The sequence below is a fragment of the Folsomia candida genome, unplaced genomic scaffold, assembly GCF_002217175.1.
Source record: "Folsomia candida strain VU population unplaced genomic scaffold, ASM221717v1 Fcan01_Sc017, whole genome shotgun sequence".
NCBI lineage: Eukaryota > Metazoa > Arthropoda > Collembola > Entomobryomorpha > Isotomidae > Folsomia > Folsomia candida.
This window is the reverse complement of record NW_019091209.1, coordinates 2,317,060-2,344,419: the sequence shown is the minus strand read 5'-3', so window position 1 is coordinate 2,344,419 and position 27,360 is coordinate 2,317,060. Positions and strand designations below refer to the sequence as shown.

Here is a 27,360-nt window from a genome sequence, read left to right as displayed (position 1 = left end):
CATCTTTAAGTAAGTGGTACGTACATCCACGAGTCGAGCGAGTTGAGCTGGCTTGCTGTTTCCCAAGCAGAGCGGAACCATCAACATTATTGGATTCGAGGGTAGCATAACTTGTCCGGATTAGAGATAAAGACACACATTATACGAAATTTAGTGGTGATGCAGCAGACGATTTTCAATCGGGGAGAGAAAAAATATGTATTTTTAAACCTATCTCTTCTGCCCTATGTTGCAAATAAATCAGACAAGAACGGGTAGAGAAAGTAGTGCATACACGCCCATGGTCTCGCAGACATAGGAGAAAGTGAAGCGTGACGACGACTGACTTTCTCTCTTGCCTCACTTTCTTCTTCTCTACGGAGATTAGATGATGAATTAAAAGCCCGACATGAATAAATCATGGAGAGACTTTTGAAATAAGGCAAGTCCCGTCCGTCCGACAGTCGCACATAATTTGGGCGACCCTTTGTCAAAATTAATGACAAAAATATTTTTTAAAAATGATGAAAATTTAAAAATTATTACCAGGAACATATTTAGATCCTTGAGATTCTGGCACGTTAAGAAGTATGCATGGATTATTTACTACAATAACCAACCCGACGTTGAACTGAACCTTGACTTTGGTAGGGTAGAAATTACCTCCAGATAAAAATATTACCCGCCAAAATCCATCATTGTCACGAGGAGTGAAAGTGCCATCATAATTTTTCCTCAACAATGAAACTGAGTGGGTTAGTTAGATCACGTCGGAAGGGATCAATGTCTTCCTCTCAGCTCTCGTTCGTTCGTGATCAGAGGCCGCGAAAGCTGTGGGAACATTAGGGGGCGTTAAAATTGCAGGATAGGGGAGGGACGGGTTTATATATGATGGGGACATCGAATAACCATGGGGACATTGTCCCTTTGTCCCCTCAAGTTTCCGAGGCCCCTGTTCCTTCGTGGTGGACCAATTTCACTCCAATTTTTATGATTATTATTATTACACACACATTTTTCCACTACTTACTTCATCTCCTGCTTAATTATCCGGTCGGTCTGCATTTTAAATGCTGCAGCTTTCTCCCTCGATGTTGATGATGCTACTTAATAAGCATGTAAACCCGACCGGGCAGCTTCCGCTGGTGGAGGGTACAGTGTCCGCGGAAACTGTGGAGACGTCTGGAGCCATTAACAGTGGAGATAGGGGAGGGACGGGTTTATATAAGATGGGGAGATGATGCGGACATCGAACAACCGGGGGAACATTGTCCCTTTGTCCCCACAGCTTCCTTCCGCGGCCACTGGTGGAGGGTGCATGCATATGCAGATTACAGGCCTCGGCTCCCCAGCTAAATAAAAGAGATGGTAGGAGAGAGAAAATCCGGTGCAGGAGGGAGATTCCGTCCCGCATTGTTAGCTTAATTGGAAAGACTGACTATTTTATTGAAGGCTGTGCCCGCCTGCCATATTCTCCTCATCGCGAGAGATCCGTACATACTTTCTCCCATCCAGCCATCCATCCGCCTAATTCGAGTATCGTAAATGGAATTCCAGTTCACAAAATTCATCCCTTTGATCCAAAGTTAAAATTTTTTTGTTTCCCAATTTCTTCCAAATTGGTTTCGATTTAGAACAAACAATCGAAATGATGCTCACCTCGGGTAGAAGGGAAACGAATCAATTTAACCATTTGGCTGGGTTTTCATGGGAGAGAGGAACACTGTCGCCGCAAAGTTGTGGCGTCTTTTTTTGCCTTGTTTCGATCCAAGCTAGGTATGCATTTATTTGCATATATGTTTGTATTGTTCTTAATGAAATTGAGAGATGGATTGTGCCCGTAATTAGTACGGAATTGGGTTTCGTAGTTTTGGAAGTTTTTGAGGTGAAAGTAGCCAAAATTGCGAGAAAAAGAAGTAAGAAAGCGGTTTTTGCAGTATTTTGACCTACAAGAAATGCACGGCGCTACAACCTACGCCGACGTAAATAGTTCATACGACGCGTGGCTAGATGGCGCATATTTCTTGCATTTTCTCCCAGTTTCTTGCACCTCGCATTTCTTGCATTTCTCCCTTTTCCCCGCAAGAAATGTGGCAAACCCCCCAGAAACGAAACACTGACTACTTTTGATTCGTTCGAGATGATAAAGTCGACACATGGGCAGTCCTCCAATAAGGATAGTCGAGCGGAGCTTCTCCATTCATTACCATAAGCTTTTGCAATAACCTGCGAGGTTGATTAAAGCACTTCTTTAGCCGTGTTAATGGGCAGTGGTGGTAGCGAAGCGATCCATTCCCACGCCATCCTGGATATAATGCACTTTCTCCCCTTTCTCCGATGCAATAACAATCGGGAAAGGCATGAATTACTTAATAACCTCGCGCGCGCTTCCTCTTTATGCATGTTCACATTATTCCGTCCATCCGCACACTCTCACCGCCATTATTATTATCATCATCACCCATCTCTCTCTATTTAGGTGAGTCCTTCTTCATCTCTGCTGCTGCTGGGTGGATGGATCCAGTCCGGGTGGGTGTGGTCTCAAGGAAGGGAAAGTTGAGATCCTGGAGAAAGTCATCTTTCCCGAGTCCATTTCCGAAACTGGAAATCTTTTTTTTTATTTTTTGCCTGGTTCAGGATAATTGTTGGTTGTTATTAAGTAAATTTAATCACTTTACACTAATTACTCTTCGTAATTGTATCATTTTTTCTGGATATAAATAAATTCAGTAACTTGACGCCTTAATGATAAGTGTGTTATCATTGTAGTGATTAGCGTTTTCCCTATCCATTTCCGAGATTGGAAATCCAAGTTTTTATTTTTGGCTTAGCTTGGGATAATTGTTGGTAATGATTATGCAAATTTGATAACTTTACACTAATTACTTTTCATAGTTGTGTCATTTTTTCTGGATATAAATAAATGAAGGTACTTAACGCTACAATGATAAGTATGTCATCATTGTAGCGATAAGCGCTTTCCAAACCTAGAAAATGGGAATCAAATTTTTATTTCATGTCTAGTTCGGAACAGTTATCGGTAATAATTAAGTAAATTTGATAGCTTTACACTAATTACTTTTCGCAATTTGCCATTTCTTCGCACTGCTGTATATACATAAATAAATGCAGTTGCATAAAATGATAAGCGTGTCATCATTGTAGCGATCAGCGTCAGTTAGGTATGAACTTTTTTTAGTCGAATCTCACATTATGTAAATCCAGTCACCCTGTCACCATTGCACTTTTCTTTGTTGTGTGGGTGGTGTTGGCGTTGGTGAACGATGCCAAAGAACTTTCCGCTTTCAATAAAGCATTTTATTTCTATTTTCCACTCAAGAAGCAACTCGAGAAGCAAATCTCCGCGTGATCAGAAACTTATTAAATAACAGTTTTTTTCCAAATTTTTTCATAATTTCACTTTTGATATGAATCGGCAAGTAGGCGACTAAGGTTTCATCATTTTTCAGCCTGCTCTTTTTGACTGACACTACTGCGTATTTACGTCAAAAAGGTCATGTGTCACCTATTTCTTTATTCTCTATTGTTGTAGTGCAGACATTGTCAAATCCTACCCCATTGTTCCCCCGCTTTCCATGCCCCCTGAGGTGCCTGCCTTTCCCATAGTTCTGGACCGCACTCATACCAATTCCACCACCACAATCAGAACTACTGTGAGGATATTAACCTCACACCCAATCTCAAACCTAGAACGAATCCAGTCCATAATTTCCGTCTCTGTAAAACTACTCATTTCCTTTTCGAATCAAAGCCAGGAGATAGTTTTCATTTTCATTTTGTCGTAAAAATCCGCCGCACTAATTATAATACGATTTTATCTCCTGCCTCACCCAGAATTATGGCGCAATTGAACAATGCACCCGTCACATTAAATATATTTGAAAGCGAGAGAGAGAGAGAAATCAGCCCATAAAATTTATTTCATTTCATCCAAACTCATCCACAACGAAACTCCATAATGAATATCGTGAAACTCAAATCGGGTAAAGTGCAGGTGATGAAAATTTTAATGAATCTCATTCCCACTTCGCTTCTCCATCCGACCAGCAGCAGCAACAACGACAAGAACAGAGTTGATTTGTATTCTTGACATCAAACAGAATCAGAAAATTCACACCGTTCCGATCTCAAAACTAACAATGCGATGGTGTGAAGTGTAACCCTCCGATTTGGCTTAAATTTTAAAATTAGGTGGTCCAAGCCAATACAACTAACGTTTCTTCAGGCAGTTTGTGCGATGGTGAGAGTTACTCAAAATATTTGAGGTCAAAGTTCAAAAAACGGCCGACTTTTTTCAGGCGGAGTGAGAAAACTCCACTTCCAGTCTCTTCCCCTCGCTTTGATTTGCAGGTGTCTCGCTCACGCATACGCCTTCATGCACAAGCACAGGCTTTGATGCAAAATAATAAAAAATAAACATTATTAACTACAGCTTAAAAAGCAATTAATACGCATTATACATAATTTAATTCATAATTAAATAAGTGCGATTTTTACTTATTTCTAGTACAAATTTACATAAAAGTTAATTTATAAATTCGCCAACGGCAAATAAACATGGAAAAACTTAACTTGCTTTCCATTTCGAACGCGTTGGTTATTCTAATATTCAATTAATTTATATTTTAAGTGCTCCTGTGTTTGTTCCAATGATTCGATATTGTTGGTACTCGAGCGGATTATGGGGTGATGACGAAAAGCCCGAGTTTAAAAATGTAAACGACGTTTGTTTTAGAGAAAAAAATATTAGTTGCGACCTGAATTGTGGCAATCCCATATTCATCAAATTCAGCTGGTGCAGTTTATCGTATTGTTTTGTGGACTTTTATGAAAATAATCATATGGTCACATGTACAATGAATAATTAATATTTTTCTACAAAAAAAAATTAAATTTAAAATTGTTGAAATGAATTATTTTTCGGAGTGAAAATCAAAGCGAGGGGAAGAGACTGGAAGTGGAGTTTTCTCACTCCGCCTGAAAAAAGTCGGCCGTTTTTTGAACTTTGACCTCAAATATTTTGAGTAACTCTCACCATCGCACAAACTGCCTGAAGAAACGTTAGTTGTATTGGCTTGGACCACCTAATTTTAAAATTTAAGCCAAATCGGAGGGTTACACTTCACACCATCGCATTGTAAGTCTTATCTTTTTTTAAAAAAAAAAGAAAATGGAGATGAGTTTGACAACACGGGTGGAGTGGAGATTGTGCTCCTGCTGCTGCTGCTACTACTTTCACCAAGGAAAGTCTCACATTACATGCAAGACGTGCATACATACGTGTGGTCAGTGGCCGCGGAAGGGTGAGGGGGCAGAGGGGTAATGACCCCACGGTTGTTCTAGCCATCTGGCCATCTAGACCATCTAGACATCTTATATAAACCAGGCCCTTTTCCCCTATCCTACAATTTTAAGGTCCCCACAGCTTCCGCGGCCATTGGGAGAATTCTGGCTACTCAGATGTATGTACAATGTCCCCACGATTATTAAATGTTCCCATCATCTGCCCATCTTAAATAAACCCCGTACAATATTATCGTCCCCACAGCTTCCGCGGCCACTGCGTTCCCCTCGTTGGTTCAAGGTGTGTATGTGTATCCCTCACCTCACCTACCTCGCCGGAGATAAGAACCTTCTCCTCGTATAATACATATTTCCATAATAAACATCACCAAAGGAAGCCCGCCTGCCTGCCTGCCTGCCCGCCCGACTACCCAACTTTCACTTGCTCACACATTGCCAGGAGTCATTTATCTTTGAAACGAGCTCATCGAGGCATGTCTCGTGATAAACATATATATTTCCCCCACACACAAACCATCGCATCGCCAAGGGATGTGTACATTCATGTACGTAGCAACAGCTTGTATGGGTGAAAGGTGACCATGTGCGGATAATTTACAACCCTGTTGACGCTTTCGCTGCTGCTTTTGTAATAATTTTGATCAGCCAGAGAAGAAATTCCTTCTACGACTCATTTCAAATCTTTCACTCATTTCAACTTTCACTTCGAACCAGATTTGTATAAGAGATAGATGAATCACGACACGGAGTAATCTTGAAGAGCGGTATTAGCCCATCAATCATGCCACGAGAGGAGAGTAATCCTCGCACGTACAAAGGACTGACTATTACATGTATGTACATGTAGATACATGTATGAAAATATGTAACAAATTCTTTAAAAGGTTGCAAATCATGTCGACCTAATTTATCCGTCTCATTCTTTCTCCTTGTGTTAGCTTGAGAGCAAAATATTTATTAACACTTTCCTCCCAGTGTAGGAAGGAATTAGTTTGGTTTTTAGAGAATTCCTAGCCCAGACTGGTTTTTTTGGGTTTTCTTCTTCCTCTTACTTTCTCCAGTGAAAGTATGCATCCTAATATTTTAAGAAGTCTCACAAATCTCTCGCTCTCTCCGTGCGATGTATGTATCTCTATCCGCTCCTTTCGTCACCCACCACCACGAGCAGGAGAAGCAGGGGCCGCGGAAGGGGTGGGGACATCGGGGGACGTTAACATTGTGGGGACGGGTTTATATAAGATGGGGATATCGAATAACCGTGGGGAAATTGTCCCCACGCTTCCGCGGCCACGCGATGTATTTTGTTAGTTAGCTGCCTACTATGTCCTATTTATTATGCGACAGGGGCCGCGGAAGCCGTGGGGCATCTAGGGACTTAACATTGTAGGATAAGGAAGGGATAGGTTTATATAAAATGGGCAGATAATTCAAACAACCGTGTAGAAATTGTCCCTACACTTCCGCGGCCACTGACACCCACCACCACCATTTTTGTGTACACAACTAAATAGGTACGTACACTGATATGCATATCTACATATACGACGCTGTAGCAGTAATGATTATGCATGCATGCAATGGAAGTGAAAGTGAATCCGCTGAACTGTAAACACTCCTCTTCTTCTACTTCTTCTTCTTCTTCTGTTGCTGCTGCTGCTCCACTTTCATCACAATAATGAAAAAAAGAAAGTCTAAATGGGAGAAAAGCATCCCCAGCAACAAAAAATATTACGACTTTGACTTAAACTTTTCAATGATTGCACACTTTCACTTTTGTGTGTGGGAAGCGAGCTTTTCATGGAAAAAATGGAGTAAAAAGTCGCTCCACTTATCAATATTGTACATAAGATGGAGATAAGAATGCTAACAAGATTCGTGGAAAGTTAGGAGAATTATGATGGCATTATTATTAAAGTGTATGTATAAGTACACTCTTAGAAATCACCCGGTATTAAAATAATACCAAGTGGTGCTAATTCATATATGACTCTGCTAAAGTGGTATTGAGAAGTAAATACAGTATAGCAATAGCTCAGTATTAAAGTTTTACCAGTTTGGTAGCAAATTTTTACAGACCGGTATTGATAATTTAATACCACGCGGTAGCAACTTTAATACCGAGAAATCAGTACCAGATTTCTAGCAGTACATACTTTATCAAAGTGTAACAATAGGTAGCTCGGTATTAAAGTTTTACCAAATTGGTAGCAAATTTCGGTATAATTTAATACCAAGCGGTAACAACTTTAATACCTAAAAATCAATCCCACATTTCTAACAGTGCACGTATCCATGTACAAATGTATGGTTGCCTGGTCCCATTTACCAACTAAGCACTCTCCACTCGCTTAACAAACGAGAGAAAGCGAACGCTTATCTGACGAGGGTTTTAAAATTGAGCCGGACTATACAGTAAATGAGGTATGATTTCGAGGAATTAAAATATTGACAAGGTACTTAACTCTGCTCAGGAGAATGCTAAACTCACAAACTTTCCGTCTGCTTCCAATTGATAGGAAACAGCGGGATTTGCCCAGTTAAGCTGCAAAAGTTCGGAGCCCGTCAAGTTTCCACGAGTCCGGAGAGAAACCTTACAAAAACATTATTCCAATTCAAAATTGAGTTACACACAAAATTTGAGTCCAAATTTTCTCTCGTTCGTCGTCACACTCGAACCTTTCAAGAAGAGACCAACCGAGGGTTACGAAAGCTGCTAAAAGGTTCAAAAAGAAGAAAAACAGGCAGGGAAGGAAACTTTGAACACTTAAAAGTGCATGGGCAAGTAAATAACGGAATGATGGTGAAAGTCAGGAATGCAAATAAATAAATATATTCAGTGGCCGCGGAAGGGAGGGTGAGGGGACAAAGGGACAATGTCCCCACGGGTATATGCAAATAAATAAATATATTCAGCGGCCGCGGAAGCTTGAGGGGACAATGTCCCCACGGGTGTTCGATTTTCTTATCATCTCCCATTTTAAATAAACTCGTCCTACAATGTTAATGTCCCCCCAACCTCCGCGGCACTGGTTATTAGTTTGTCTATGTATTCAATGGCCGCGGAAGTGTGGTGACAGAATGCAATGTCCCCATCATTTTATAAACCCCTCCCTAGTGTTAATGTCCCCAGATGTCCCCATCGTCTTATATAAACCTGTCCCTCCCCTATCCTACAATGTTAATGTCCCCCACACCTTCCGCGGCCCCTGAATGTACATATGTCCCCGTAAACAGTGTGTTTGTATAGCTCGACAACAGACACATTTTTCACCGTCCCTCCGTCCCTCGAACCTTACACTTTCTCTCTCGTCTTGATCAACAAGAACATGCAACGACGAATGTAGAGTATCATCATCATCACACGTTATTTTGCAACAACACAGCCGACGGGAAGGGAGGACATGAGATTGCGAGGAGGCTTTCACTCCCTGAATGCTTTGTAGCTCTCAAGGCTCCACATTATCTCAACATTTCATTCTTCTCTCTCTCTCTCCTTCTCCTTTTCCTTGCTGCAAAAAAATAGATGGATTTTCCTCCTTCGCACAGCCTCCTAGTTGGGGTCACACAGTGGCGCAATGTATGGGAGACGACCGTATGTACAGGGACATACAGTGGCCGCGGAAGGTGTGGGGACATGAGGGGACGTTAGGAGAGACAGATTTATATAAGATGTGGACATCGTGGGGACATTGTCCCTCTGTCCGCGGCCACTTCTATTATTAATTCCTACTAATATTGATTCCTAGATTCCTAGTATTGATAGGATTGTATTGTCCAGTGGCCGCGGAAGCGTATGGACAGAGGGACAAAGTCCCCACGGTTGTTCGATGTCGGCATCATCTCCCCATCTTATAAAAACCCGTCCCTCCCCCACAATGTTAATGTTCCCACAGCTTCCGCGGCCACTGTGTTTGTGCCATATTTGCCTGCACATGGGATACGATCAGTGGCCGCGGAAGCCGTGAAGACATCTGATACGTTAACATTGTAGGATAGGGGAAGGTCTGGGTTATATGATGATGCCAACATTGACCCTCTATACCCTCACCCTTCCGCGGCCACTGTGTGCATACGTTCCGCATATCTTCTGTAACGACACACATCCTCCAGACGTGGTCGACAGGAGACGTCGTCTTCTCTTGTAAGGTGATGGTACACCGTACAATGCAATATCTTTTTGGTACATTTGCCCATACGAACGTGCTACATGGTAAGAAGAAATGATGTAAATGTAGTTGCACCAGTGCCAAGGGAGAGTTTCGCAGCGCCCACCACCACCACCACCACTTTCACTCCTCCTCTTCCGTACCATTTGCTAAATAATATGCAATTCCATCCAGCCCGTCTCGCCAAAGATTGCACAAGGGGAAAGAAGGAAAGTCATTTATACACATGAGTCCTAATGTAAAGGTGAAACGTCTCCAGAGACGGGCCAGCTAATAAAGAAAGTTGACGAGGCTCATCGTTCCCCATTACGAAAGAGATGGTTTCGACATGGAAGTAATCCGATTTCTTGAATTTTCGGTTTAAATTGGACTCCCCGAAAAAAAATTAGGGTTAATTTGACCCGACTCATCCGAATCTGATGCCAACCATTATAGTTATATATTTTAAGATAATTAGTTTTTTCGGGGGGGTGAGGAGACGATGAAATTAGAGTCGCGTATGGAGATACTGTTGCGCAGTGGCGGCGGAAGGTGTGGGGACGTTAATATTGTAGGATTAATAGGGGAGAAGGGACGGGTTGATATAAGATGGGGAGATGATGGGGGCATTGTCCCTCTGTCCTTCCGCGGCCACTGTCCTGCTGCATAATTAACTGCCCAGTTTACTTACGTCATCTCCTTCCTCCTCCTCAGCTCTAATTGCATAATACTAAACGGCAAGGAGGAGGATGATACGAGACCAAAGTCCATTAAGAAGGATGACTTGGCTTGATGTGTGCTGGCTAAATACCGCAAATTTATGTCCCACTATGCCATTCATTATGAACATATATAGTCAATTTTTTGCCCATCTGAGATGATGAAGATGCAGTGGCCGCGGAAGGACGGAAGAGGGACAATGTCCCCACGGTTGTCCGCATCATCTCCTCATATTATATAAACCCGGCCCTCCCCTACCCTACAATGTTAGTGTCCCCAGATGCCCCCACAGCTTCCGCAGCCACTGTGTTCCTGGTCCTCGTCTATATTTGTCTGGCTGGTGAAAGGAGATACGTCGTGGAGTTCAGTTCAGCAAAGAAAACGGAACTCTTTGATGTGGTCGGCGCTCCTTGAGTGGGAAAAAGTGTGCATCTGATCCGATATTCTAAACAAAAAAATATTACTGGCATGAAGCATCCTTATGTAAAGAACAAAAGCCTAAGTGGTTCGTTATGAGGGTCATATTTTTCAGGGGGAAACAATTTCTCGGGGAAAAATTACTTTGGGAAAAAATTTTAGTATTTTCTTATCAGGGAAGGTTTTTTTTGCTAAGTGAAAGCAGTGGCCGAGGAAGCTTGAGGGGACAGAGGGACAATGTCCTCACGGTTTTTCGATGTCGGCATCATCTGCCCATCTTATACAAACCCGTCCCTCCGGCCTCCCCTATCCTACAATGTTTATGTCCCCACGGCTTCTTCCGCGGCCACTGAGTGAAAGTGAAATCAATTTCACATTAAAAAATTACAACTGTATCAAAACTTCGGGAAATATTGATTTTTTAGGTTATTATTTCGTCCAATTTATTTATTGACTATCAATTTTCATATTTTTCAACAATTTCTCTTGCAAAAATTACTACTGCAAATCTGCACTATTTTCTTGCTCAGAAACATTTTTGCTAAGTGAAAGTGAAGTCAATTTCACCTAAAAAAAATCACAACTATATAAAAAAAACTACGGGAAAGATTGATTATTTTTTTCAGGTTATTATTTCGTTCAATTTATTTATTACCTGTCTTCCATCGATTTCCAGCACGCTGCTCACTTTGACTTTGTTCTTCCACCATGTTTTTAATTATGAACTTTTCCAGCCCAACTTTTCACTCAATTATGACGAATAAATGACTAGTTCGCTACTTATGTACCAGCAACTTTTCCACTTTTAATAAGAAACACTAAAAGATTATAAAAGTTTTGGGATAGGGAAAGGCAAGAAGAAAAAAAGGGAAATATGTCGCCTATAAGCAGTGGCCGCGGAAGAAGGTGTGGGGACATTAGGATAGTGGAGGGCCGTGTTTATATAAGATGCGGACATCGAGCAACCGTGGGGACATTGTCCCCTCACCCTTCCGCGGCCACTGGATACCCAGGCACACGGGTTTTTCCTTCATTAGTCGTCTTGTCAAGGGTTCATGCACCTTCTGTTTCTCTCGACTTGATGGCTTACTCCACTTTCGGAAACATAATAATCCTTCTGTATCCAATAAATGGGACACGACATTATTAAACGAGCCTCTCCTGTCATTCTTCTTCTTCTGCGCCATGTTTATTTGCATATGCGAAAGTAAAAATGTAAGAGTAACGTGTAGGAGAAAGGAGGTAAAGATGACTTTTTCCTCTTCAGAGTTGTGCCGCGGAAGGGTGTGGACAGAGGGACAATGTCCCCAGGGTTGTTCGATGTCGGCATCATTTCTACATCTTATGTAAACCCGGCCTTCCCCTATCCTATAATGTTAACATGTTTAGGAGTACTGGTTTTTTAATAAAATTTTTCCGTGTTGATTTCATAATGATACTAAACAATCAAACTTTTCAAGTAGCTTCTAATTTTAGAGTTATTGGATGAAAAACGTGAAAAATCCAATTTATAATATAGAGAAGACTCCAAAATTTCAGAAGAAAAATCTACTTTTTACCATCGAGTTTTCCACAAAATGCTAAACAAATACTCGTTTTTTTAAAGAAATTTTGGTGTCAAGCTGATTTATGCAATTTGTGTATTTCATCGTCAACAGAAAATAAAATATTATACAAATCAACCCTCCCCTTCCTACAATTTTAATGTCCCCACGTGTCCCCACAACCACTTCCGCGGCCACTGTTGACCTGTACAAATATGCATTGGATGCAGTATCTGTACACAGATATGCATATATACTTATATGCATATTAAGCTGTTTAATATCCTCATAATTTCGTATTTCGTCAGCTACCCAATGCCCCCACCACCACTTCCGCGGCCACTCTGCATCCTCCTGCCAATTTCCTGCCTCCCCTTCTTGCTTTCCCCGTCCAGTCGACGATGCTCCAACAAGATGAAAATATTAACATGGAGCCTGAATGAATGAATGATATCGAGACAAGACCGAAAGCCGAAGGGTTTTACTGTGATTGTGTTCGATTTGGTGAATCTTTGCCTTGCCGGCGAGGAAAAAAGCAGGATCGCGAGGAGAAAATGCACATTGACAGCTTTGAAAGGGGAGAAGAAGGCAGGAGGGAGGACCATAATCTGGAGGCAGTTGGTTGGATTTGCAACTTTTGGCTGAGAAGGTAATATCAAATTCCAAATATACGGCCAAGATTTTTCACAGAGTGCAAGAAGACGGATAAACTATATTGACGACCAAACTGCGGCGATATCGAATAATGGAGCTCCAAAATTGAGTTTCGGTTTTCGTTTGGGATTCCTTTCTCTAGAGACGCGGCGGCAGAAAAGCTCAAGCACCACCACCACCACCGATCGAGGAAGAGAGTTCCACCGTATTCATCAACGTTATTGTCCCCCCTCCTCCTCCCCCAGCACACAAATAGAGACACACATTCCTACCACAGTGGCCGCGGAAGCTGGGGGATATTAATTTTGTAGGATGGGGGGAGGGACGGGTATATATAAGATGGGGAGATGATGATACCCGGGGGGAGCTTGTCCCCTCAAGCTTCCGCGGCCACTGGACACATGCAGAATCCTATCTACGCAGTGATATGTATTTAGAACTGGCTGCAGACAGAGGGACAATGTCCCCACAGTTGTTCGATATCCGCCTCTTATATAAACCCGTCCCTTTCTCCCTCATCCTGCACAATGTTAATGTCCCCACACCTTCCGCGGCCACTGATATGTAGTACCATCCTTATTTAAGCACGACTGTATGCCCTGTTTTTTGTTACTTTTCCTCTCCTCTCCTCTCCTTTTTGTTTCAATTGCTACCATTTCAATTAGTGAAACACAATATCGTCATCCGACTAAAATTTGGAGAGGCTCGAAACGTGTGTACGTACGTATGTACGGGAGACTTAATGGTATTAGTAATGGTTTCCATTATCCGTGTCACTTCCTCCTCCTTCATCTCACTCCTCTGCATGCATGCATACTCTTCTTGCGAGAATACATAGACCAGACCAAGCTCATCTTCATCTTTTTCCTTGAGACACAACTTTTCCGGCGGAAGTAAGTGCCGCTTCTTCTTCTCATTTCTCTCTCTCTCTCTTTCTTGTAGGTATAAAAATAATGTAAAGGCCCTCTCCCAGAGCCAGGTTACCGAATATCTTAACCGGAAGGAGAGACCCACCTTTCTGTTCTCCAAGGTGTCCCTCCTGTAGCATAATTCATCATGTAAAACTAAACTAACTAACAAAACTATGCATGCACGGTATTGCCGTCATCGAATAGGATCCACACACAGTGGCCGCGGAAGCGGTGGGGGACATGTGGGGACATTTAAATTGCAAAATAGGGTGTGTATAAGATGGGGAGATGATGCCGACATCGAACAACCGTGGGGACATTGTCCCTCTGTCCCCTCACCCTTCCGCGGCCACTGTCCACACCCTCGTCGCAAGGAGAAAGTTGGGAAGAAGAAAAAGGAGAAAGTTTCTCCACCGAGCGCTACCCAGGGACTCAAAAAAGTTGTCGCAAAGTATGTATGAGCAGGACTTATTGAGTCATTCAAGTCCTGTAAAATATTTGTGAAAAATAAAAAGTATCCCATTTCAAGAGAGGAGAGGGGATCATTCCTTCCATGAATACTTATGCATCTCATAGTAGGTCAGCCCTGTCGTCGTCGTCGTCCCAGTTATCGAAAGGAGTTATCAACTTTTATGGAAATGTTGTCCCAGGTGGGTTCAGAACTGAATGAATTTTTTTTTCGTGGGAGAGAAAGAAACATTATAAGCCTGACTCGATAACCAAAAGTGGCTGACAACGGATTCCCTTCAACAAAGTTTGGAAGAAGAGGACGAGAAGAAGCACTTTCTTTGGGAAGAAGAAAAGTGTTTTCAACCTGCTACGATGGATTCGTGGCATGGATGACTTGATCGAGAGGAGGAGGTTACATATTTACAAGGAGGCTCACTCAGTGGTCGCGGAAGGACAGAGGGACAATGTTCCCACGCTTGTTCGATGTCGGCATCATCTCCCCATCTTATATAAACCCGTTCCTACAATGGCAATGTCCCCACTAAACGGCTTCCGCGGCCACTGCACAGCACAACCTCCTATAGCACACGGTTTGGGTGAAAGTGGGAAAGAAATTGTAGCTTTTAGCTGCCTTCTTCTTCTTATCCATAATATTCAACACATTTGCCAGGACGCGTTTCTTCTTCGTCGTCGTCGTCCTCGTCTTCTCTGATTCTCTGACTGACAACACGCTTCTACCAAGTCAAGTCAAGCGAGAGAGAGAGAAAGTCAGCGGCCGCGGGACAATGTCCCCACGCTTGTTCGATGTCGGCATCATCTCCCCATCTTATATAAATCCGGGCCTCCCCTACAATGTTAATGCCCCCACAGCTTCCTTCCGCAGCCACTGGACTGGAGAAAGTGCAAGATTTTCTCCTGAAGACGTCTGCTAGCTACCGTTGGAAGAAGAAAAGCTACAAAATCCCACTTTGCATATGCATTGAAAGATAAAGGGTTCAAATTAAGGAATACAAAACACCATCCCATCCCCACCACCAGACCAGCACCATCACGACATTAGTATTCATCTAGGATTCAAAAATGCAAATCTCTTGGGTAAGATCAAATCCGCTTTTTGTCTTTTCTTCCCATCAATCCTCCTCCTCCTCCTGGACGAACTCCTTTGTACATAAATTTCTGAACGAGACTTCAAAAAAACGAAGCCAGGGATTATATATGTTTCTCTTACGAAAATGATGATCATGATGACGACGAGGGGCAAAAATTAGCCGTAACTTTTCCTACCTTAACTTTGCACTTTCTCTTCAGCTCAACCGGAACGAATCGATTCTCAACTTTTGTACGTACCTTTTTTAACAAAAGGTTTCGAACTTATCAGTTATGCAGAGGTATGATAAGATATTAACAAAGTTGGTGGTGGTGTGGCGCAACGGTGTCGATGTGGCGTTAGGCACCATCTACATCAAGCAAGAGGCAGGCTGGTGGGCAAAAATATGTGCCAACTCTTCAAAACCCGTTCCTCTCACTTGGCATAAGATTCACGTCCAGTCTGTTTTTTTTAAACAACAAACATATTAAATTTATTAAATATAAATTTAATATGACCACCCCCACTGCTGCTCAGCAGAAAAAGGAGCAGGAAAAACAAGCGTTGTATGTCGAATTGCAAAAATTTTGTCAAAGTCAAGATGATACAAGGGCGATTAAAGTTGCGAGTAAAAGTGAGTGACAATATGGTTAAAGTTAAATAAATAAGTTGTTAAATATTTTTTTGGGGCTTTTAATTATTTGGATCCTATTTAACGGATGATAATTTAATACTTTTTGTGACCATAATTAATATTTTTTCCGGAATACTACCTCTCATCATGATGAAATCCGTATAAAATTTGTAAAGTTTTTTTTAATTTGAAAATTTTGAAGAGATCTTAAATCTTAACGCGTATTATCATTTCTGCGAAAATTGAGTACTTTTATGGACAACGAAATACTTTATTATGAGTAAAATAAGTATTTCTGTAAAAAAAAAATACTTATCATGATCGGGAGTTGTATTAAATTATGTTATCAGTTAAACATTTTCCTAATTATTATTTTGTTTCTCATTTTAGTCCTTCATCTCTTCCCGAATGACGAGGTGGCCTTTAAAACCAAGATTGTGTGTCACGTCAATCGAGGTATGTTTGCGGAAGCGTTGAGTTTAATTAATGATACGTCTAAACTATCTGGGTAAGTTTTAAATTTTAATAAGGATACTTGGAGAACTTATCGATATTAAGATGAACTTATCGCGCATTCTTCTTATCCTTCCAGTTCCGTCCAATATGAAAAGGCCTACTGTTTGTACCGCCTTCAGCGAATGGAGGAGGCGAAAAGTGTCCTCGATTCGTGGCAGAGCAACAGTTTTAAAAAAGTCGAGCTCATGTACCAGATCCATTATCGGCTCGATAACTTTGAGAGTGCCTACGACTCTTTGAGCGATCTGCTCAAAACGTCCGATGATGAAATGGATGATGAACGGAGGACAAATCTGTCCGCGATTGCGGCCTCGCTTAAACTTGCGGGCAGTGTGAGTTGTCTTTTGAAATGTTTACATTTGGGTGAATTGTGATGCTAATTTTTGTTTTACAACAGTCCCGACGGGTCAAGGATATCCAAGGGGATTCCTACGAAATGTTGTACAACCATGCAGTCGGGTTAATTGGAGAGGGAAAGATAGTAGAGGCTGAAAAATTGCTTCAGCAAGCGGAAAACTTGGCGAAAGAAACGCTACAAGAGGAAGGTGCCAGCGAGGAAGATATGGTGGATGAGTTGGCCTTAATCGAGTAGGTTTTACACTATTATTTTATAATTTATTTCGTAAAATCAGCAACGACATTGTGACGTTTTAATAATTGGATTACACAAAGTTTAGTGTAAAAACGAGGACAACTTTTGCTTTATTTTGCCAATATTTCGAATGCTATTATCAAGACATGTGTAGAAAAAAGGAGAAATTTGTCGCAAGATTTGTATCGTTACATTTGGTTTTTGCTGTTACAGGTGTCAACACGCCTACTGCATACAGGTCTTAGGTCGTGTGAAGGAAGCGTTGGGAATGTATTCCAAAATATTGAAAGACAAACCCTCCGACATCGGTTTGACGGCCGTCATTTCCAACAACATCTTATGTGGGAACAAAGATTGCAGCATTTTTGATTCTAAAAAACGACTTCGGGTGATGACCATGGACGAAGTTCTCCTTAAAATGAACAACATGCAGAGGAGGGACATGCTTCTAAATGAGTGTCTTTTTGACCTACATATTCATCATGTATGTGTTATTGATTTAACATTTTTCCTGATTTTTTTTTTGATTTGGTAACTAATTTTCGACTGAATTAATAGGCGGCGGAAACTGAAAGGTTATGCGCCTTGGTGGAGACAAGGTATCCAGAGTTAGCTGAGGACGTGTTAATGATAAGATGCTGTTTGAAGACTTGGACGGAAAATATTATCGTGGCGAGGAAAGAATTTATAGCTAAGCAAGTGAAGGGTTCCGATTCTTGGCTAAAGATTAGTCTAGGATTAATTCAAATAGCGCTAGAAAATGTAAGATTTCCTATTTTTCTTCTCAACATCAAACTTTGTAGTACTCGTCAATTAATAATAATTATTTAATTCACAAAATCCAGGATTATACGGAGCCCGCAATAAACTTTATGAAGGAGCTTGGCGACCACTACTATCGGCCTGGAATTGTTAGTGCCATCGTCACGCTGTATCATCATCGTGGGAAATTTGATAAAGCTGGCCAGGTTTTAAAGGAAGCCCTTGATTTTCATAGGAAATCTGGGGTAAGTTATTTGCCAATCTATCCTGTCCTTGTTAAATGTGTGTAGTTATGTTTATTATTTTTGATTTGACATAATTAGGCCAATAATGTTAACCTGAAACTTATATGGAGACATAGTGCCTCGTTCATGATGGCGCAAGGGGATCACGAAGGAGCGGCTAGAAGCTTGGAAGAATTGCGCAAAACGACAAATGACAGCGACCCGCTTGTCCTTGCTCAATTAATTGTTGCTTATTCTCAGGTACACATTTTAAACTGTGTTCAATTATTTCAGTAATATTACATATAATTATGTTATGTGCTCTTACATTAGATTAACGTCGAAAAGGCTAAATCTTTAAGTAAGCTGCTTCCACCCATCGCCACTTCGAACGTGGACGGACAAGTGTTAGAATCGCCGAATTGGCTCGCGCATGTGAAAATGTTTAGAAAAGGCCTTAAGCCGGATTCCGCCCCTACACCGGCAAAATATTTATCCACGGATGGCAAAGACAAGCCGAAAAAGTCTAAATCTAAAAAGAAGAAGGCTAAAATCCCCGCTAATTTCGACCCAGATAGACAACCGGATCCAGAACGTTGGCTCTCGAAATATGAAAGGTCGGGATATCGTCCAAAAAAGACGAGAAAGGGTAGAGTCGATGTGGGTAAAGGAACCCAAGGGGCAGATTCCACGGCGTCAGCCATTTAGTAAGTGGTTCAACTATTTCAAGTTTATATATTTCTGAACTTTTCAACTAACAAAATTTTTATTCCAGCGACATGACGAGTAAGGTTGGTGCAAAAGGACAAACTACTGCCGATGATAGCCCCGCCTCGTCTTCATCCGCTTGGAAGAAAGACCAAAGCAAGAAAAAGAAACGTAAAAAGTAGAAAAAATGTACAAACCGTACAAATGTTTCTCAACTTTTTTTACGTATCATTTTCCTACATCGTACAGTACGATACGGGTTACGGTTACGGTTATATGAAAAAATTCCCTATTTTTATGCCACATTAGTTGTAATTTCCCATTTGTGACTTGTTTATTGACATTATCAAGAAAAAAAATCAATAATAAATTCGCTTGTGATACCTCATTCAATTAAAATTAAAGTGTTCAAGCCCAATTTTATTGATGCAAATGCAGAGATGAAATTTTGAAATCCAATTTCAATTTTAAAAATTGAAATCCATTATGAAATCAGAACAACACAAATATTCTTTTTTTCTAAACAAAATACGCTTCGATTTATTCGACCTACTACTCGTACGTAATTTAACATTATATGAAGACAAAACTATGCAACATATCACAGTCAACAAAAATAAAATGCAATAAATAATAATATATATCATCTTGTGCATGCGCGTTCTTCTACATATTTAATCTTATCCAACTACTGGATTGGATGGATCGTAAACCTGAGAAGATTTTTGATGATCGAACAATTAACGAAACATAACTACAGTAAAATATTTGCATTCAATAATTAAAAACAATACGTAACTCGTAACTATATCCGTGTAAATAAATAACGTAATAATACAGAACAACTTCACCCCCCACCCCCCACACAAATTCATGCATCGCCATGCCCATTAAACTCGTCGCCTTAATCATACTCGTAACATTTTCTTATCTTAATAGCAATTCACAATTTCTTTGCCTTCCACGCTCTTAAAATCTACTCGAACTCTTCCCCTAAACAAAATTTTGAGAGAGAAAGAGAAACAGTTTTTGGGGATAGGATATTTTTTTGGACAAGTGAATTTTTTTAGTTAGTGACTCTCGCAAAGGCATCTTTGGGTTCATCTCCAGTCGTCCCATCCACCCACACTAGCATCTATTCCGACTATGCGTTCACATTTTGACATATTTTGCTCAACTATCATCTATAACTACCACTAAACTACAACTATCATATAAATATGTAGGAACAACTATATGATAACACCAAGAGAACATTGATAAACTTATGTATGGTACCGTCCAACGACACATATTTTAATCAGAATATTCAAATAAAATACCCGCATTCTGATCTGATGTAAAATAAATCGTTTATAATTTGATTCAGCTTCTCTCCATTATTTGACAACAATTGACATAAAAACAAGGGAGCTTGGGTATTGCGGTATAATTACTAATAATAATTATAAAGAAAGAGAGTTTTGTTGTTATTTGTGACGACGCTAACGCCAATCAATCGTGATGGTACATACAACGGACGACTATCATGCATACATAATTCAGAGAGAGAGAGAGGTGACGAAGAAGACGTAATCATCATAATTGTTAAAAAATCATCATCTCTTCTTCCAGTCACTTTTGGGATCAATTTTGTTTGTACGATGTTGAGAGGAGAAGTAGTAGGAGAGGAACAAGTTGGAGTAGTCGTAGCTTAGCCTGGTGAAAATGAGACGATCAAAAGGACTATCATTTCTTCGTCTCTGGGCAGGATTCGTTATTTTTCTTCTTCTTTTAGCTGTAGTAGATATTTAAATATGATAAGCTGATTGGCTGTTGGTGGTTGGGCTTGATCGGTGGTGTGGTGTGGTGATTTGTTAACATAAAATTTGTGACAATGATATTAAACTGTTAAAGGGTGGGTTGCTTCTTCTTCTTCTGGTTTTGAGACGACGACGATTATTAACTACTATCCACGGTGGCTAGAAAGTATGAAAAACTCTGTTGGATGTACTCCAAGGTGTTAACGTAGTCTCGGAAGATGACCCAGTCCCTGATGTTTCGTATAGTTTTGCAATCGATGTCACGGTAGTCACCACTCATAATTTCTCGGGTCACGTCCTCGTGCTGAATGCCCTTTTCTAGCATGGCGATTTGCAATTCACAAAGGACCTGGAAATCATAATGAGATAAGATACATTAGTTATCAGGATTCAAAATTCGAGTAAAAGTTCATCTTCAGCAGTAAAAAAAAGGCAAGGAAAGCAAAGCATTCGTCATCTACAAATACATCGTCTCATCCCTAATTGGAGGTAGAGAGATGAATGGAATGGAAAGTTCAGCAACCCAAGAAAAACAACGGGAAACTTGTGTACCTACATATTTATTTATCAATCTGTATACTACACTTTTGTTGCCATGCAGGGATACCGAGATGAGATCAGATCAGAGATGCGATCTGGGGCAATTTGAAATTTTGAGATCCAGCCTTAAAAGAAAAGTCTAAAACACTAACTCGACTAACCAAACCCGTTTCGCTAAAAATCCTCTCAACGATTGCACCATGGCATGATTTCACATACATCAAGTAAGAAAAAAAAGACTATAATTGATGCCTGATAGTCGACCAAGGGATGTAATTTGTAAATTGAAAATATTGCAGAGGTAGCTACCTACACGTGCATAACATGGGGCAATATCTGACTCTGTACATTTAGGTAGTAATCCAAATGTACTCTTGCTTGATGAGACTCTCCTCAAGAAGAAGAGACAACAATGGCTAAAGCAGGAGATAATTAAGTGAAGTGTACATTCTGTGACGGCAAAAGTCTTTAGTTTCAAACATCAATTACTTCATGTACAGCAATTGTAATGGCATATTCCATTTCTGAGAATTTCGGGACACTTCTCGGCATGATGAGCTATTCAATAAGAAGAATCAAAGAACAGAGACCCACCAACAGCAAATCTCACTCGTACAAGTACAGCTACGTACACATTATTGAGTAGAAGCATGTGATGTGAGGAATGCTGTTCTTGTTGGGGGCTTGTTCTGATCATCTTGATGCCGATTTATTTAGTCAAGAAGGGAAAAACATGTGCGGTGGAGGAGAGGGTGAGATTTTTGGTTGGTGGTGCCCCTGCCTTTCACCACGTACAAAAGTACTTGACACATTGTTTGTTACCTCGCCTCGCTTACATCCACCTGAGTCTCGGTGAAACAATCAAACTGAATTTGTCCAATTTTAGAATGGTACATACATATGTACATACGTAATGATGCTTAATAGTACTTGCTGTGATGCTGGTGTGTATCATATTATCGAAATTTTATAGTGCTTTCTTGCCATACATGATGATCCTGCATCATTTTGCACATTAAGCAGCCGTACGTATAATTAATTAGCCAACTGTGTACGTGTGTGTGTGGTGTAAGTTGGGTGGTGATTTCTCAACTTAGGATTAGAGTTGCAAAAATTGATTAGCAAGCGTGCAAAAAATAGGACGAATTTGCAGAAAAGTTTAGGAAGATTTAAAATCGATAAAAACGTACGTATTTTAATTGGTACTCTGTCTCCTGAAAGTCCTTGTGGAACGATCCCCCATAAACGCTCTGGTCCAGGACGATCTGTTCTAGTCCAACTGTAGCAAAATTAAGTCAAACCATATTGAAAATATTGTCCATATGAAAAAAACATAAGTTTCCAATCAAAAATCCTCTCACCTGCAAACATCTGCAGTCCTGTGTACATTGAGCGAAGGGTTTCAGCCATCTGAAAATTGGAAACAATCAAATCATCAATTAATCCATCTCTTAGTGACCTACTCGCTCAAATTTCGGACCAAAAAAATACGGGGGTGTCGAAGGGCAAAGATCACACTGGAGAAAACAACAAGCTAAATAATTGACATGACCGGATGTCACAATTAATTTCTCCAATCAAACAATCCTACACACATTAAGACGGACGGAAATATGGTCAAAAGGACACTCTTAACGAGTCAAATTAATAATTATAATAATAGAAAAGAAGTCTGTTTACCTTTAACTCCTCCAACGCATCCCTGGACAATTTATCTCCCAGAGATTTCTTCACCTTGTCATTGATCTCGTTGAGGAAATCGTAATGGACTGCTGCAAACTTGTCGCTTTCTCTCAAGTCCTCGTCAAACGTTTCTCTGTACTGTAAGTAAAGGGAAAAAGAATGTTATGAGATGAGGTAAAAATACAAAAATGCTGACATATCGTACATACATACATACCGCTTTGCAGTACATCAACCCTATTTATTTACGACCCTTGAGAAAAAGTTTCCACTGCTCATTTCATCATCATCATTTGTATAACCAGCAGCCCTTTAGTTTTACTGTTGCCCTGCTATTAGGCCGGTTAAAAGTGTCAAAGTCGTCGTCGTCGCAGGGCAACCGTAACCTTGAGATGCATGCGCCTTCTCAAATAATAAGTAATAACATCCATTCTGAGGTGAAATTGTACAAAAAAATGACCCAGGTAATAACACCAGAAGAACACTGCATATTGTCCAAGAAGAAAAATCATTCCTAAAAAAACAGCCAATAATAATCCTCTCTCTCTTGATATTAGTCCAAGAAGAAGTTAGAAACACTGTCGAAAGGTTGGAGTTTCTTTTGTGCCTTCGCCATTCAACGAGTACTTTGCCTCATACTGCGTTAATGTCCGAACCTTTTTGCGGCTCTTCAATACCTCATTTTGTGCCCCTCCCATCTTATTAACTCCATATTTCAGATCCTTTGCTTTGCATGTTCCTTCTTCTTCTTTGGGTCGAATTGGATTTATTAAAAATCCCAGTTTTAAGAAAAACGGTCAAACACAATCACTCATTGGAATTCACATTGAGACAAAACATATTTTCGTAAAACAGCGAGACCCACTTCCTTCAAGAAAAAATCAAATCACCACCGCAGAAAAATGCGAGAGAGAGAAAGAAACCGCATGCCATCATTCCTCCAGCGGTGCGGGTGGAGGGAGGGACAGTGGCCGCGGAAGGGTGTAAACAGAGGGACAATGTCCCCAGGGTTGTTCGATGTCGGTATCATTTCCCCATCTTATATAAACCCGTCCCTCCCCCCATCCTACAATGTTAATGTCCTCAAATGTCCCCCATCCTACAATGTTAACATCCCCAGATGTCCCCACAGCTTCTTCCGCGGCCACAGATAATGATAAGCATGCATACTAATACGACCAGACACTACTAATTGAACCACCACCACCGCAAGTTGCACGTCTAAATTTGGACCCCACCAACCACCACTTATCATGTTCCCCTATCTATTAGTCATCCTCATCCTCCCAAACCGCATAATAAGTCAATAATTGCTCCAAATTATTATTCCTGTATAAATGTTCAAAAAATAGGCAGTGAGGGAAACAATAAAATAAAATAAATGAGTCACTCATTCATGAGACAGACCGTTTCATGAACCAAACTTATAACCAACAATTCTTTAATTGGTAAACAAGCCAACAACTTTTTTTTTACTCTATCTAGGGCATCCTGTTGGTTTTGATTTATTTGTAAAATGGGGCACACATTAACGAACCCAAACCAACACGGGGGATGTGTTGTGTGTGTCGAAGGAATAGGAAAATTGATGTGGTGTGGCGGTTCGCAATGATAGAAAATACACAAAACGGACCGCGGTCCACCGGGCAAATTACAGATATAGGAAATTTGACAGAAATCAGTTTCAGAGTTGATCTCCTTGGTCTGTAATCAGTGTCGGAGTATGTATTTATTTATCTACTGAGGTGGAGGTACTTGCTCAAGCCAAGTGACCAACAACAAGGAGAAGAAGAATAATAATGTTTTCACTTCTAAATAGTTAGGAAATGGTAATGGCAATTCTGCTGGTGGTACTTTTGACTCTTTTGAAGAAATGGTCGTAATCATCACGAGGACCTCACACCAAACCACACCGGACAAAGTGGACGTGGACCCTTGATGCTTACGACTACCTGCGCCTAATAACTAACTCTATATAAATGCGTTCAAACCCACTCGTTCAATTCATACTCGATAAACGCTGCTGCTACTTGAACTTCTTTCTTTCTTTGTCTAATGAGATCTTACTTAAACTAAGTAACGAGGAGACTGGGCCTCAAACATATCCGATAATTTTTCATCATCCATCCATCCACCCTTTTTCTCAATCTGAGACAACAAACGACTACCATTTTTCCGCACAAAATCGCCATCCTCCTTTGTTTATGGGGGGGGAAATACCAGAGTGCAAGCAGTAAGTAAGTCCAAATAATTGAGACGTTGCCTGCACACAATCTTACCGCAATAACAACATGAACATGATGATGAAAGCCACACGGCAAGTTTTTTTGCAAAAAAAAGTATTAAACTCTCTGACCGGCTGCAACGATATTGACGATGATTCATCACGTGAGAGACGACAAGACGACTCCGTCGTCGCCGATCAAAAAACCAAATCTTTAAAAACTTTCAAGTTTTATGCGATAAAAGCGATCCTTTGTCTGCACGCTGTGTAATTATATACGAGGCGTTTGACAGGTCAGTATTTATACAAAAATTTGTGGAGCCAGTGGCTTCCTGTCCCTATTAAATTGTGGGAACGCAGCTGGAAATTAATTCCAAGAATTTGCGAATAAATCTCAAAATGCGGAATGCAGGCGAGACTGGGTGCGCGGAATTGGCTCAGTTCTCACTTCTTATTAGGGCTGGGCCTTTCACTGGAACTGGTTGCAACGAACGAGGAAGAAGGGAAAAGGTGCGAGCAGGTAACTTTTTGCATGTTTGTGAGTGGGTGGGTGGATGATCGAACCGTAATAAAAACACGTAATAGTGAAACTACATACTACCAAATATGATATGGATTCATCTGCTTGTGTGTTATACATGTGCAAATCTCTCTACCTGTGCAAATTCTATGCATGCAAACTTTTCGCAAAGTGCGAACGAATTATACTTTAGCACGCACGCACAATTTCGGGGCAAATCCAATCATCATGTGCATATCTACGTAGCTTATGTATTAGGATTACTTCTTGGTATATGCGTTCGTTTCGTGCCGGGATGAATGAATGACGGTTCCATGAAGAGAGAGGAGAAAACACCTTGCGCCAAGCAGTGACTTCACCACGCGATGAGTAATGCAGCAGATTCTGCTGACCACGACCAACCACGAGCCATGCATTTCCCAACTCTCTCCGAATCCCGGAAAATGTGCAGGTGCACCCGGTTTCTTGGTTCGATTTATGAATGAAAGTCGTGGAAAGGTGAGTTCGGTGTACGTACGAAACGGTAACCACTTGTTGCGGTAAGTAGTTAGATAACTAACCGAAATTTTTAAAATTTCTCAAGTTCCCCATAATTAATTGTGAATCGTAAAAAAGTCGTATAAAATGTAGGGTTGATGCTACTGATGCCAAATCCGAAATCGGTTTTGTATAGTTTAACATATAAATCCGGATTGTACGGATTTCGGATTTACAAACGGATTTCGGATTTACAAACAGATTTCGGATTTACAAACCGATTTCGGATTTGGCACATGCTTCCGGTGATGATTCTATCGTAAAAAATGCAAATTATTTCCACTTACATAAAGCTCGATGAACCGACGAGCCTGCAGTTCAGCTTTGTTGACTTGTGTGATAATATTTGAAATAATTTCCGAATCGGACTGTGTCACGATTTCGATGTCCATCCCGACGGGGAAGGCTGGAAGAGCGGATCCTATCCTACACGGGTTCACCCACTTGGCGGGACGGTCATGCGGTCGTTTTGACTTGTGGTGATGACCAGACGAGGAGGCAGAGGGTCCAGCTTCTTGATCTTGCAAGGGTACAGGGTTTGACATTGATAAGGGAAATACCAATAAAATCCAGATAAATAATTTGAACGCAGTTTGTGGTCCTGTACAAAAAAACGGAGAAAGTGTCATTAAAATCACCCCAATTATTAAAAATTTCTCAAAATAATCAATACAATTATCACTAAAATAAATGGCACGATTCTGTATCATCAAACCAGCAAAAAATACCTCCTTTTGCACGATACGGTAGTTTCTATTTCTTCAAAAAATCTATAAATTTTCCAGTTTTTATGTATTTTATACCTTTAATTGTTCCTTCCTCAAACTTTGTACTTTTGAAAAGACTCGTTTACTTGAAATGAATTGAGAAAAACGGTTGCGTTATGGGTATCGTGGCATGAATGACTTCATATGAACGTTGAACGTACATATTAATTATGTGTCATTATCCTAGAGAACTGCATGCAGATCAGTTTTATCTCTAAAATTTCCATCCGTCCTCCCAAATAAAATTAGTTAAACATCCTAACATTATTTGTCCTCACTACCTAAAAACCTGGACTGGACTGGACGAACTTGGGATAAATATTTACGTGTGGGTACAAAGTTAACATGTTAATAAACTTCTTTGAATAAGTGAGTATCCAATCCTCCGTTATCGCAAGAAGCTTATTAACAGGTTGACCCCAGAAAAACGCATGCAAGTTGCGGGGGCAGATTGAGACTTTTCGCAAAACCGGAACTACTATACATTTGTACGTGGCAGATAACAACTCATCATTTATAAACAATGTCTCTACAACTTTTAGCTTAACCCACACACACACACATAAACATAGACACAAATTATGTATGTCTCATCTCGACCTATTAGTCATCCATCCGT

General features: G+C 40.6%; 2 protein-coding genes across 5 annotated transcripts in view; one reads left to right on the top strand and one right to left on the bottom strand.

Moving 5' to 3' along the window:
- Nucleotides 1-15,659: 15,659 nt before the first annotated feature.
- On the top strand, nt 15,660-19,067 carry LOC110856646 (signal recognition particle subunit SRP72). Its single transcript, XM_022105133.2, has 10 exons — nt 15,660-15,866; nt 16,257-16,374; nt 16,459-16,714; nt 16,780-16,970; nt 17,188-17,458; nt 17,533-17,736; nt 17,820-17,981; nt 18,060-18,221; nt 18,294-18,667; nt 18,736-19,067. The coding sequence occupies exons 1-10, from the start codon at nt 15,746-15,748 to the stop codon at nt 18,848-18,850; spliced, it is 1,974 nt and encodes a 657-aa protein (XP_021960825.1). The 5' UTR covers nt 15,660-15,745; the 3' UTR covers nt 18,851-19,067.
- A 113-nt stretch (nt 19,068-19,180) lies between these two features.
- LOC110856648 overlaps nt 19,181-27,360 on the bottom strand; it is a 26,722-nt gene continuing 18,542 nt past the window's right edge. For 2 of the 4 annotated variants that reach the window (XM_022105139.2, XM_022105136.2), the window contains 5 exons: nt 26,262-26,575; nt 22,691-22,831; nt 22,372-22,420; nt 22,201-22,289; nt 19,181-20,819 (listed from right to left, as the gene is read on the bottom strand). In XM_022105139.2, coding sequence (XP_021960831.1) covers nt 20,610-20,819; nt 22,201-22,289; nt 22,372-22,420; nt 22,691-22,831; nt 26,262-26,519 — 747 coding nt within the window. In that variant the 5' untranslated portion in view covers nt 26,520-26,575 and the 3' untranslated portion in view covers nt 19,181-20,609. Of the gene's footprint in view, nt 20,820-22,200; nt 22,290-22,371; nt 22,421-22,690; nt 22,832-26,261; nt 26,576-26,702; nt 27,018-27,360 lie in introns of those variants that run through there. The other 2 variants (XM_022105138.2, XM_022105137.2) reach the window with 2 other exon arrangements.